Raw genomic sequence first — 13,634 nt, forward strand, 5'->3', positions numbered from 1 at the left:
CAGTCTGTTGAAAGCGAGTAAATAGTATATATACGTGGGTGACTGTCTAGATCAGTGGTTCCCAAAGTGGGCAGTACCACCCCCGGGGGGGGGGCGGTGGGATTACCTGGGGGGGCACTAAGAGGCAAGGGGGCAACAGGGGGGCACTAGAGGTGGGCCCCTTCAGCTGTGTAGTTCACTAATTTATAATAGATCAAGCCATGGCACCATGCTTCCAAATGTGGTGGAAACTATTAGAATTTTTTTCCAGACTTTGAAGAGCTGGTACCACTGGATCAAGTTAATCAGTTCTGTTGAATAGATTTCAACTAAAAAATACATCTAGTATGCGAATTGATTCTTATTCTAGACATGGCTAACCCGGCCATGATGGTCCGTGCTGTAGTAATCTTAAGGCTAGATTGTTGAAATGTGCTTTACATGCTGCTGCCCTTAAAGGTAATCAGAGAAATGTCAATTAATTCGAAGTGCTGCGGTTCAGCATGTACCAAGGATACATCATGGTCATTGTCTTATATCATTACATTGTTTTAATTTGATTTTGAATAGATGTGCAATTCATTGTTACTGTTTTGAAATTTTGTTATTATCTTCTTTAGTGAGGCGTGCAAGCCCCTATTTTGAATAATGCTTCTTATAGGGTAGGGTAGGGGGCGCTGGGGTTGTTTGTGGAACCGAGGAGGCGGTGGCCCGAAAAATTTGGGAACCACTGGTCTAGGGAACGATTGTTTCCCAAGAAAGCTTGGCCTTTTCTGCTTTTTGTTCCTCAGCCCGTGGATTCTGACCAGACTTCCCATCTGTTTCTTTTTTCTATAGGTCTTCGAGTCAATGGGGAACTCATCACTGCGTACCCACAGGTAGTTGTGGTTCGTGTGCCAACACCATGGGTCCAGAGTGACAGTGACATAACGGTTCTTCGCCACCTAGAGAAGATGGGCTGCCGGCTGATGAACCGTCCCCAGGCCATACTCAATTGTGTCAACAAGTTCTGGACTTTTCAAGAACTGGCTGGCCACGGCGTGCCTCTTCCTGATACTTTCTCCTATGGTAAGCACTCTGTGTTGAGTGACTCAAGTACCATCTTCAGGTACTTTAAGGACTGTCATGTAGAGGATGGTGCCGAGTTGTTTTCTGTTGCCCCAGAAGGTTGGACCAGAACCAATGGGTTGAAATTCAATCAAAAGAGTTTCCATCTAGACATTAGGAAGAATTTTCTACAGAGCGGTTCCTCAGTGGAACAGGCTTCCTCAGGAGGTGGTGGGCTCTCCTTCCCTGGAGGTTTTTAAGTCCGGTACTGTTGATCTGTTTTGTAAGCTGGTTTGATTCTACCTTAAGTGGCAGAGAAAGTCAGCCTATAAAAACCAACTTTTATTCTTCTTCCTCAGGTATAGCCCTTTGGAACCTGCTGGGAATATCCTTGGGCATCTTTATTAACATGTAATTATTTTTTCCCTGTCAGGTGGTCATGAACATTTTGCCAAAATGATTGATGAAGCAGAAGTTTTGGAGTTCCCTATGGTTGTGAAGAACACGCGTGGTCATAGAGGTATGTTAAGAGCATGTGTACAAATTACTCTGGGGTTTTAAGTAAGGATTATGCTTTGTCTGAAGTATCCTGACTAACACTAAGGGAACCTTTTAAATTCAGTCTTACCAAGGAAGAAATGTGCAAGAGAATCAACCCTTCCTCACATAATAAACCAATAAACATTCATCAACATGAGAATAATTATGTGATATTAATAGTAAACTAATAAGAAAATCACATAATTGAATCATTTTCACAATAGGAGAAATTAAATTTCTTATTCTGCTGTCAAATTGGGTATTGGCATCGTATTACATTAAGTTTATTCAAGAATGCATCTGTATTAATATAACCCTTTTCATTTCCTGTATGTTCAAATAGAATACACTCAATTCAACTTTCTAGTGAGTCATTCTAGACCTCTGTATACTTAAAGCCATGGCATAGCCCAATCTCCTCAGATCTCAAAAGCTAAACAGGGCCAGTACTTGGATGGGGAACCACCAAGGAAGACCTGCAGAGGAAGGCACAAGCAAACCCCCCTCTGCTTCTCACTTGCCGTATAGGTCAAGAAAGCAGCTTCTATGTTTTATTTCATTTTGTCGTTATCTGACTTGTGTTCTAGTTACTACATTGTAAAAATACAGAAACCTGCAGTCTTACCTACTGATTCTACGTGTTATACAAACACAAGGCTTAATCCCAGTTTAATCTTCATTTGCTCTTCAGAGATGCATTCCCCAGCCTACAGAAAGAAGGCAACAAAATCAGCCTTTATGTCAAGGCCAGCCAGTTACATGGGTGATCACCTTTGAGTTAGTTTATTTTAACCATGGTTTCATATAATGTCTGAATTGGTCCTGCGTGCTCGTTGAGGAGCCGAATACATGTGCTCGTGCTCTAGTCTTTGCGCTTTGGTTGGTGAAGCTCTGTTCTCTGTGCCTAGAGAACCCCAAACCTGTTTTGTTCAGACCTCTTGTAACCTGGTCCTACTAGAACAGCACGAAAATGGCACGGTCCGAGATTGAAAGATACTGCTAACCTTGAGAAATGGAATAAAATGAAATTGTGAGTTTGCTTTACGGCAGTTTTTTTTTTTTTTTTTAAGAAAATGCTACTTCTATTGCAGAGAGCCAGTGTGGTGTAGTAGTTGAGAGTGGCGGACTCTAATCTGGAGAACCGGGTTCGATTCCCCACTCCTCCACATGAAGCCTGCTGGGGGACCTTGGGCCAGTTTCAGTTCTCTCCAAACCTCTCTCAGCCCATGTGGAGGCAGGCGACGGCAAACTACCTCCGAACGTCTCTTGCCTTGAAAACCCTACGGGGTCGCCATAAGTCAGCTGTGACTTGACGGCACTCGCCACCACACTTCTGTTGGCACTTGTCATGCCCACAGTGCTTTACGGCCCCATTACTGCCTTTGTTCATACACAGAGAGTATATTCCACTCATTTCCCTTTTTTGTTTTCGTAGAAACGGCATAATGTCGAGAGATATCCGTGACCCCTTTCCCCACTCTCCGTATGCTCTTCCGCAGGCAAAGCTGTGTTTCTCGCGAGAGACAAGCACCACTTGGCAGACCTGAGCCATCTCATCCGCCACGAGGCCCCTTACCTGTTCCAGAAGTACATCCAGGAGTCCCACGGCAAAGATGTCCGTGTCATCGTAGTGGGAGGCCGTGTAGTGGGCACTATGCTGCGCTGCTCAACGGACGGCAGAATGCAAAGCAATTGCTCGCTCGGTAAGAATGCACGCCTGGTCGTTGTTGGTCTCCCCAAGGGAGAGCCTCAACCCTAATCCAAGGGAATTATTTTGTGCAGAAGGCTGCTTTAAATCCAGTGTTAGAGGGAAGATTAGGCCGACTTTTTAATTGGTACTAGGAGGGGCTGTGGAAGAAATGGAAAGGAAGGTGTGTTTAGGATACGATCCAGGGAACTAACCGCCCTATAACTTATGTTTATCTGGTTATATTTAGTCCTAATTACCGGTGATGTAGGGCGGAATTTTTTTCTGAAGATTTTCTGATGCTGTATGTTTCTGTGGAATTTTTTTTTTGTCCCACCTATGTAAATATAATCTGTTTATCTAAAGTAGTCAGGGCTGTATTACTGCAAATCAGTCATTTCGGATGGGCTAAATGTGGAATGTGAAGCGTGGACTGACCACAGCCCTCGTACACGGTGGTATTTTGTCTTCTTTCGGTAACGTTATTTAAATTTTGCTAGCATTGTTTACATTTTTAAAAATTATTTATTTTAATTTGAATCAGAAAAATTTCCAGAAAATGTTCTGATCTTTATTTCCCCCCAAAATGCACATCACTGCTAATCACAGAACACAGATTGCAGGTCAGTGTTATTAGTTCTACATCTGTTTTTACTGCAAACTTAGTTGGCCATTAGTTTTGGCTAATTGATGAGAAGTAGCTTCAGCATAATTTATTGTACCTATGGTACAGCTTCTTAAAAATCATCCATGTTGTTTTGCCCAGTCAGTTCAGAATTAGTTGAAGACAAATAGTATTTTGCTTTTGTTGCTTTTCTGCTTATGATGCATACCTATTATCTCCAGGATCAGAAGAGCATGCCCATTATGTTAGGTGCTGTGGAACACAGGTAGGATAATGCTGCTGCAGTCGTTTTGCTTGTGGGCTTCCTAGAGGTACCTGGTTGGCCGCTGTGTGAACGGACTGCTGGACTCAATGGGCCTCGGTCTGACCCATCAGGGCCTTTCTTATGTTCTTACGATCTTTCTCTCCCTCCCCCTCGTCAGGTGGCATCGGAATGATGTGCTCGTTGAGCGAACAAGGCAAGCAGCTGGCCGTCCAGGTGTCTAACATCCTGGGGATGGATGTGTGCGGCATCGACCTCCTCATGAAGGACGACGGCTCGTTTTACGTCTGCGAGGCCAACGCAAATGTAGGTTTCATTGCCTTTGACAAGGCTTGTAATCTAGACGTAGCTGGTATCATAGCGGACTACGCCGCTTCCCTCCTTCCCCCCGGCCGCTTGACGCGGCGCATGTCCTTGCTCTCCGTGGTGTCCACGGCGAGCGAGACTAGCGAGCCGGAGCTGGGCCCTCCAGCTAGCGCCGCTGTCGATAACATGAGCGCCAGCTCCAGCTCGGTCGACAGCGACCCTGAAACCACGGAGAGGGAGCTGATGCCGAAGCTCCCGGAGGGTCTGTTCAACATGAACCAGCTAATAGCCAATGAGATTAAGCTCCTGGTGGAGTGATGCCACAGGTGTGTGCGTGTGTGTATATATATATATGACCAACTTTCTTGTACATTTCTTTTTTTTAAAACAACCAACTTGTAGTGCTGTTTATCAGACGCGACTCATGGAGATTAGGGGAGGGGGTTTAGCCTGGGGGTAAAAGTCAAAATGCGCATGTGCTAGGAATGCTGCTTTTTGCCACTTATTAAACTTGCAGGGCATAACTTTTAGTTTATATGTTTTTGGCAGCCAACTGCGATACCCAGTTTTAAAAGCCTGTATTTCTGGGTTCTTAAAAAAACAAAAACACACCAATATTTTTCATCAGGGATGCCACTGTGATCTTAACCCCCCACCAGCAGAGCACGTGTGTTACTGGGGTACAGTTTCAGCTTAATCATGCGCTGTCGGAGTTTACCGGTTGCGTTGAGTTCTCCAAAGACGTCTGTGAACTGACGTGTCTGCAAGCCATTCATTCCCCCACCTTGCCGGAGCTCAGTCCTAATAGGTTACTGTATGTCCCTTCCTGTATGTTCCATAGGAGTCGGGGTGGGTGGGTTTGGGGGCAGCCTGTTTTCCTCCAAAGGCACGAAAGATTAGCATTTCCTATCCTTAGTCGAGCTGGATCTGTAGGCTCATATCCCTGCCAAGCAGCCCCCCGCCAGCCTTGGGTGGGGGGTCCAGCTGTTCAGGCGCTTTAGTAGGGTGCAGCATTTCGTTAGGTCAACCTGAGGTCTTGAAGCAAACCTGCCGCTTCTGCCATTTTGGTATTAACAAAACGGGCTTGTTCCATACTGGTTTATATTTAAAAAAAATACAAAAAAACCCCAAAAGCCTTCCTTAAATGGGAAAGGATTTTAGTATATGGGCGCGGGAGGGTTTAAAATCATTTTAATTCCGGGGTGGGGTGGGTCTGGGGAAAGAGGAAAGATGTGTAAAAAAATTTCATTTTGTGCTTCTTGAATGGCAGAAGCGGCACGTTTTCCTCTCGCACGGGAGGCCGAGATAAACAGCACCGTCCATGTTTGGTGTACAAAATAATGTTTAATCCAATGTGAAAAAGAATTACATTAGTTTAAAACAAATGTGCATTGACTTGTATTTGTTAGTGTTTTAGTCCTTTTTGCAAGATATATGCTATGTTACTGTTACATTTCTAATACATACTCATCCGACACACCCCCTTCTCCATGCCTGCATCTTTTAACAGTGGCCAAACATAACTGCACTATTTAATGATAACAATAAAAATCTAGACATCTGTACATCCATTTTATTTTTTTAATCGTTGCCCAGGAAACACTTGGGAGGGGTGTGGAGGAGGGTTCGAGTGATTGCAGATTTCACAACTGCTTTGGAGTAACCTTAGCACCGTTACTGCTGTTTGCATTAGCTCACCTTGAAAGAAAACGTTCAAATCTTAAAGTAGCCTGACTTCTGAAGAGCGAGAGAGAGGCTCAGTTTCATTTTAGGAAACAATGCAGTACACTTTTCTTCCGTTAAGGCCCAGCCAGAATGGGAATCTGATCTAAGGCCATAAAAGAATACGTGGATCTCAGGCTTTTGTGTATGTGTCTTATCTTTTGCTTTGTTTTGTCATTGGTTTTGTTTTTGTTTTTTGTCCGTCTGGTTTGTCACTCTTTTCCAGAATGCCTGGCGATCTCCTCTCCCATCTCTGATACTTCTGGCTGTGCGTTTTCTTATTAAATTTTGGGGGAAATAACCAAAACAGCAGCCCATGGGGGTCTTGTTTTAATGGCCACGCTTTCCTCCTCCTCCTCACCCACTTCTCATTTATGCGGTTTTGTTTGAGGTACAGATAGAATTGGAACAACTAGAAAAAATATATATATGTGTATATACCAAAACCTCTCGTTTAAAACGCACACATGCTCAGACAGTAAAACGTTTGCATATGGAACGACGGTTTTTGGAGGGTGGGGCAGCGTCTGGGGTGCGGCACTGCTTTTATTTGGATGCTTCAAGGGGTCAGTTTCCCCTTTGCCCTCCGAGCTTCCACCCCTCTGGCTCTTCCTCTTCACTTGGCTGCTCACCGGCATTCGGACCTTAGATACACACCACTTGCGGACACGGCGCAGAGAAGCGACAGGAGGCAATAAACAGAACAAGTGTTCACCCTGCTTTCACGGAGGTTGTATCATGCCTGTCTGTACAGTTTTTTCCCCTTTTTGTTTAAAAGAATGTAATGACTTTTTTTGTAGAATTAAATATTATTATTAAAATCATGTGGAAGGTTGACTGTTGGCATTAGATGGTGAAGCAAAAAAAGCAGCCATTTAGGGTGCCCCTGTTGGAATGAAAGATACTCAGGTCTACCATGAAATTAAAAAAAAAAATCAGTCATGCAAACACAGGCTGTAACCAAAAATAGCAACTAGGCCGAGAGAGTTGTTCGTTCTTGGAGGGTTTTCAACGTTCAATGAATGTGTGTCTCCTAAAATACAGGTTCCTCTGGAAATGTAGTTGGGTCATATTTTCTTCTTCTTGTGTTAAAACTCTTAGAGAGCAACCCTAAGCAGGTCTAAGAATCCTACTTATGTCTGTTCAGTGGAGCTTACTCCTGGGAAAGTGTTCTTAGGATTGCACTGTCAGTGTCTTTCAGGAATATGAGAAAGGAATTAACCCTCTGTTAGCCGACAAAATCTAGAGAGAGATGCTCCACTCTGCAGGAAGCAAGTGGAGTGAGCCCAGGAGGGAGTTGGTAACTCCTGGACGGTTCTGCCACAGGCTACACTGAGTTCCTACATTGGTTGGCAAAACAGGTTATAGCGACTGTGATTTTTGCAGCTGTCACATTCCTCAGTTTCTTAGACCCATTTTACAGCACCGTAACTGAAATGGAATGAATCACAGGCTCTCAAAATGCGTAGCGATAAAACTTGAAGGGCTTTTGGACTTGGGCTTGTCTGGTTGTCATGGGTAGCTTGTTGCTTTACACTGTAAGGTAGTCCGAAGCTGACATTGCTCACTAAAACTCACTGCTAGTTTTCTGTCTCAAGAAACGAGGCTTATAAGAAAACCTCTTCTGCCTTGCCCGCCCGTGGTAGCTGCATCAGGAAAACGCCTAGAATGGAGAAGAAGAGTTTAAAAAATAAAAAAAAAATCTAATTGCCTGCCATATAGGTAAAGAACAGCTCTTGAACTTTTATGCTGACCAGGGTATAGTTGCAGACAGGCTAGTGCGACTTGTTACACTTCCCTCTCGAATACTGCCTTCATTTTGGTAACATTAAGAGCACCCACATTTGACAGATGATGGTTGAAACGAGGAATTAGTGAAACAGAATCAGAGGCAGCGACTGCGCACACTCTTTAACACAAAAGCGAGGCGGCAGGAGGCGGGAGGAGAAGCCCTCCGTGACGTGTCCCTTAATAGACACATTCTGAAAATAAAATTGTCATTTTTTTTGTATTGTATAGACTGTTTATGGCTTTGTGTATATTCCTTTTTTTTAATTAGTTCAGTGTTTTGTTACCTTTTATAAAATGTTTTGTGATATTCTGGAGCGCTCTGATCAGTAACGCGCGATGGAAGGACGGCTCGCTTCTGGACTGCTTTTCCGGCCGCTTGGCCACGCTTGCCTTTTGGAGCCCGTGCGCTCGTATCTCAATGACTTTGCCCGGCAATGCATTCCTGTTGAAGACCTGCTAAGAAAAATGTTCCGGACCTAAAGCACTTATCAAAGTTGACTTGGCTAGAAGGGGCTGCGTTGGACTCTTCTTAGATTCAATGTGGAATGAATTGCTTTTAATTTTCCTAGTTTAAACCAAAAAAGCCCACATTGGGTAAAATATGTAAGGGCTTAAATCAGTATGTACAATTCTTTCTCATGGCTCACTCTTTTTGAGAAGGTTTATGAGCTATTTGGCTGGTGTGAGAATCACGACCCACACTCCTGTTCTGTCTATGGAATTGTAGGTGCTCAGACAGGTAACCTCTGCCGCTACTGTCTCTTTTTATTTTTAATTTTTCACTGTTCTAGGAATTTCTAAATTATTGTAGGACTTATAACCTAATGTTGCCCTTTTCCTTTGTTTTCTCATTTTTTAAAAATTTGATTCTCTTAACCTTTTAGGGTGATTTCTGGAACATTGTGACGGTGGCCGAAGCCACGGTTGGAAAGTTCCGTTACCCCTCTATATTCTAGCTTTCAGTTGAATGTCTTTTATTTGGTTAATGCAGTGTTGATACATGTTTTGGGATGGGAATTTGTAATTCTTAACAGTGTTCTGCTATGTAATATATACATTCTTTTTTTAAAAAAATGTTTTCTAACAGTTCACACTTTCTTACTGTTCTTTGCAAAACTTTTCAGGAGCCAAAATAAAGTCAAACAATCCAGAGAAAAACTTCCCTTCTCCCCTTTCTGATGGCGAGAGAGAGAGAGAGCTTGTGAAAATCCATTGAGAATGTTCCTCCCTAAACTTTTCCCCCCTGTGGTAAAACAGTAAATGCAGCCGTTTGGTGACATCCCGTTCCGACCTGTTGGCAGGTAACTTTCAGCTCTTTTGATCATCCCATGTTTTCTGACTTTGCTTTTCCTTCTTCCTCTGTCCTTCCTAAGAACTCTCCTGAAAGGATGAAGCTGAGAATGCTTCGTCCTTAGAAGGGGAATTCCTCCGCTGTTTGCTCTGCTTTTGGCTTGAGGCAAATTGGAGTACATCTCTTTGAGAATTCCTGTGCCCGGGTGTGGCAAGGAAGTGTTCAAACCACAGTCCCGACTGGAAAGCAATGCGGGGGGGAGTTCACTTCCGTAACATCTCCCTCTCCTCTTTCCCGCTCCCTTTTTATATGTGTGCTTTCGGCTTAGCTTTTCACAGGGTTTTGGTGCTTTCCGGGGGGGGGGGGGAAACAGTCAGTTCAAAACTAGTCTGCATCAGTTAATAACAGGTATGAAAAAAAATAGGCCGTAAATGCTTCCATATTTTTTTTAAAAACCCACTAACTTGTTATATGTGGGGTGGAGGTGACTGCATTCTTTTGATTCCTGCTTTGGAAGTAGGAATCTTTATCCAGACTTTTTTTTTAGTGTGTGCTGTTCATGACGTTTCCAGGGGCAGGAACGGCTAAGAGACTCTAATGATCTCGGCATTTTGTTAAGCGGTTTTATGAAGAGCCTGTGTAAAAAGCTTAACGGCAAAGTCGCAGCAAATACTGGAGGGAACTGGCAAATTAGAGCAGAACTGTTCACGGAAACACTTCAGTAAATACCCTCCATTGTCATTTCTAACATACATATTGCTGCAAAGGGGCTGTTTGTTTGTGTCTCGGAAAGTGATAATTTATTTAAAAGCATTTATCTCTATTTCACTCCTGGGGGGCGGGAAATGTTTCTTTGCCAGGAGATCTTTACAACCATGTATTTTGAAATAGGTACATTTTAAATAGGGCCAAATTCCATTTTTTTTGTAGCTGCAAATTAAGAAGTTTGTCTTTTAAATGGATACGAGCTTCCGCTGATCCATTGCTTCGCCTTTTTGTTCGCTTCTCCTCATCTCACCACATCTAACAAAGGCTTATTTCGTTGTCGGTGCAACTTTGTGCAGTAGCTGCTTGCGAAACGATGGGGGTAACGTTGAGGCAACGGGGCTGTGTCTTGTAGGTCGGGGGGAACAAGTTTTATAAACTTTTCATCAGATTCCCCCCCCCCACCTTTCTTGTGGTTTGCAAAGAGGCAGTGGGGGGCCAACGTGGTCACATTGTGATCCGTTCCCCTTTGCCAGCTTGCAAGCCCTTTGCCAGTTTAGCTTAACACGTGCCTCCCTTAGCAAAGAGCTTACAAGCCGTCTAGAAAAGGGCTGTTTCTGGAAATCACCTTTAAAGTGGTCACATGCTCGCCAGTGGACAGCCTAGGGGGAGTGAGCTGCAGGGTATTTCCTTCTCGTTTCTGGTCAGCTTGCACACACTTACAGGAGAATAGTGTGTGCTCCTGATGGATTGGACTCCCCAATGCGCCTGGCCCAGGCAGCATTACCCTCCAGCGTGGTGTAGTGGGTAAGAATGGTGGTTTGGAGAAGTGGACTCTGATCTGGAGAACCAGGTTTGATTCCCCACTCCTCCACATGAGCAGCGGAGGCTAATCTGGTGAACGGGATTTGTTTCCCCACTCCTACACACGAAGCCAGCTGGGTGACCTTGGGCCAGTCACAGCTCTCTTAGAGCTCTCTCAGCCCCGCCTACCTGACAGGGTGTCTGTTGTGGGGAGGGGAAGGCGATTGTCAGCCGGTTTGATTCTCCCTTAAGTGGTAGAGAAAGTCGGCATATAAAAACCAACTCTTCTTGTTCTCCCTTTAACTGGACTATATTCGCCCTTGGTGATGTGACCACTTTTGCATTACTGGTCCTGGTTGGATCTGATCTCTCCAGAAGAGAGGTTAGTAGGGGGAACAGCAGGATCGCAGTCACAGCCCAGAGAAACAACAGTGGCAAAAAAAGGAGCAACGCTTTGCCGCCCTGAAAAAAAGAACAAAGTTTGGTTTAATATTCTCAGTCAATGGAGCTCCAGTATCCCCATTTTAGGAAAACCACGCTGGCTCTCTAAACGTTTCATCTGTCGATGTCTCAGACCTACAGCTAGCTGTATACAGGAAGGAAAAACAACAACCCTAATCTGTATTTTTATGTAAATAGCTGGCAACAACCGGAGGCCATCAAAGTAGCCAGAAACCAAACGTCCTCAAACCTGCGCACCCCTTCTTGGGAAAATGTACAGTGGCATTGGTATCTTCTTTTTTTAACCTGTTTTTATTTTTTTTGTCCAAACCAGCTCCTTCTGCAGGAAAGGCCTCCAAAGCCAGTTTCTGATTTCTCACCTGTCCAGTGCTTTTGTAAAAAAAGGGGGCAGGGGGCGGATGTGGGGTGGGTGGGGAAGCATGGGGGTGAGCCTTGGTGCTTTAAAGGGGATCCCCGTTGTATTGTTTTTTTCTGCAAGCTGAACGAGAACTTCTTCTGTATACCCATGTGCTGCAACAGCGTAATAAATACTGGTAGGTGGCAGCGGAAGAAGGAGCTAATGTGGATGGCACCTGGGAGCTGAGAAGGCTGCCATGTGGGGAGAGATGGATTCCCAAACATTAGATGATGTAACGGGCAAAGAGGAGAGGCAGCACCCCGGTCCTGTCCGTCTGCATGGTGAGTGACTCTTGGTCCATTCTTCTCCACTCTGACAGATGTTTTAACCTCTGGGGATCTGTTGCAAGAGAAGGTTTCCCTCGGAGGCTGAGGGCTGGGCACAGCTGTTGACGTCCTCCAAAACTTAAGCAATATCACTAGTAGCATTGTGTGATGGGTACGTCATTTCTTCAAGAATTTGTCCCGGTCTGTGGCAGCTGTCTTCTCATGTGAAAGACACTTAATATTTTCTTCCAGAAATACTGCCTGATACATGTAGCTGTCCATTTCATTTCAAAGGCGCTTTTCCCTCCAGTCTCAATGCTTCTCACAGCCTTGGAGGTGAAGGGAAATTTCTGAATAGGTATATACCAACTTTGGTACAACATAAGGTAAAAGGTAAAGGTCCCCTGTGCAAGCACCGGGTCATTCCTGACCCATGGGGTGACGTCACATCCCGACATTTCCTAGGCAGACTTTGTTTACGGGGTGGTTTGTCAGTGCCTTCCCCAGTCATCTTCCCTTTACCCCCAGCAAGCTGGGTACTCATTTTACCGACCTCGGAAGGATGGAAGGCTGCGTCAACCTTGAGCCGGCTACCTGAAACCAGCTTCCGTTGGGATCGAACTCCGGTCGTGAGCAGAGCTTCTGACTGCAGTACTGCAGCTTACCACTCTGCGCCACGGGGCCTGTGAAATATGATATCTCTGAGGCCCGGATTCTTGACCTGGGACGAATAGCCCTAGAGAAATCAATACACTCTCCATGAATCAGGTAACATAAGTTAGAAATAATGCTCAGTGAAAGGAAGTTTGTATCAAGAAGCTATCTTGGAGCAGGAAGAGAAACCAGTTTATGGGAAATTGAAAGAGACTAAACTAAAAAATCCCTGTTGTGGGGAGGGAAAGGGAAGGCGATTGTAAGCTGGTTTGATTCTTCCTTAAGTGGAAGAGAAAGTCAGCATTTAAAAACCAACTCTTCTTCTTCCTTCCCTTGAGCCCAGATGATGGAAATGTAATCAATAAATCTTAAGTACAGGACAAGTGTTAATGGATAGGAGCTGAGGAAGCGTCGCTCTAAGTCAGCCGTGAAAATGTCCACACGTTGTGCCCCTAAATCTGTGCGTATGAATGTTATCAAGTTCAGCATAGTGTAGGTGAGGACAAATAAGCAAAGCTCAGTAGACAGGTCTGCAGTGGTTGTATCTGGGACAGGGGTTGTGATGGCTTGGAGTCAATCTTTGTGGGGGGATGTTGGCATATTGAGACTCAGCATCTATAGTTGGCAAGAGGGTGTTTTCCAGGAGGCTGGGAATGGACTGTAATTTCTTCAGGAAGTCAGCTGTGTTCCATAAATAATTAGGGCTCTTTCCGTGTTCACGTGTGCCCAGGCAGACTTGTTTGTCTAATGAAATTTGGTGTTGCGTAAGAGGGGAGCGGACGTGTTCATGGAGGAGAGGGGTATCCGTGGCTACTAGTCAAAATGAATACTAGTCGTGAAGCACACCTATTCGCTCCAGACTCAGAGGAGCAGGCTTATTATAGGAGGTGCTGTGGAACACAGGCAGGATATGGGTCAGTGGTAAAAAATCTGCTTGGCATGCGGAAGGTCCCAGGTTCAATCCCCGGCATCTCCAGTTAAAGGGACTAGGCAAGTAGGTGATGGGAAAGACCTCTGCCTGAGACCCTGGAGAGCCAATGCTGGTCTGAGTAGACAATACTGACTTTGATGGACCAAGGGTCTGATTCAGTCGAAG

General features: G+C 44.7%; 1 protein-coding gene across 1 annotated transcript in view; it reads left to right on the top strand.

Moving 5' to 3' along the window:
* The window catches only part of RIMKLB (ribosomal modification protein rimK like family member B), a 28,724-nt gene extending 23,898 nt beyond the window's left edge, over positions 1–4,826 (top strand). The window contains exons 2-5 of the mRNA XM_056847886.1: positions 817–1,047; positions 1,460–1,546; positions 3,066–3,269; positions 4,301–4,826. Coding sequence (XP_056703864.1) covers positions 817–1,047; positions 1,460–1,546; positions 3,066–3,269; positions 4,301–4,764 — 986 coding nt within the window. The 3' untranslated portion in view covers positions 4,765–4,826. The remainder of the gene's footprint in view (positions 1–816; positions 1,048–1,459; positions 1,547–3,065; positions 3,270–4,300) is intronic.
* The last annotated feature ends 8,808 nt before the right edge of the window (positions 4,827–13,634 follow it).

The sequence above is a fragment of the Euleptes europaea genome, chromosome 4 (genome assembly GCF_029931775.1).
Source record: "Euleptes europaea isolate rEulEur1 chromosome 4, rEulEur1.hap1, whole genome shotgun sequence".
NCBI lineage: Eukaryota > Metazoa > Chordata > Lepidosauria > Squamata > Sphaerodactylidae > Euleptes > Euleptes europaea.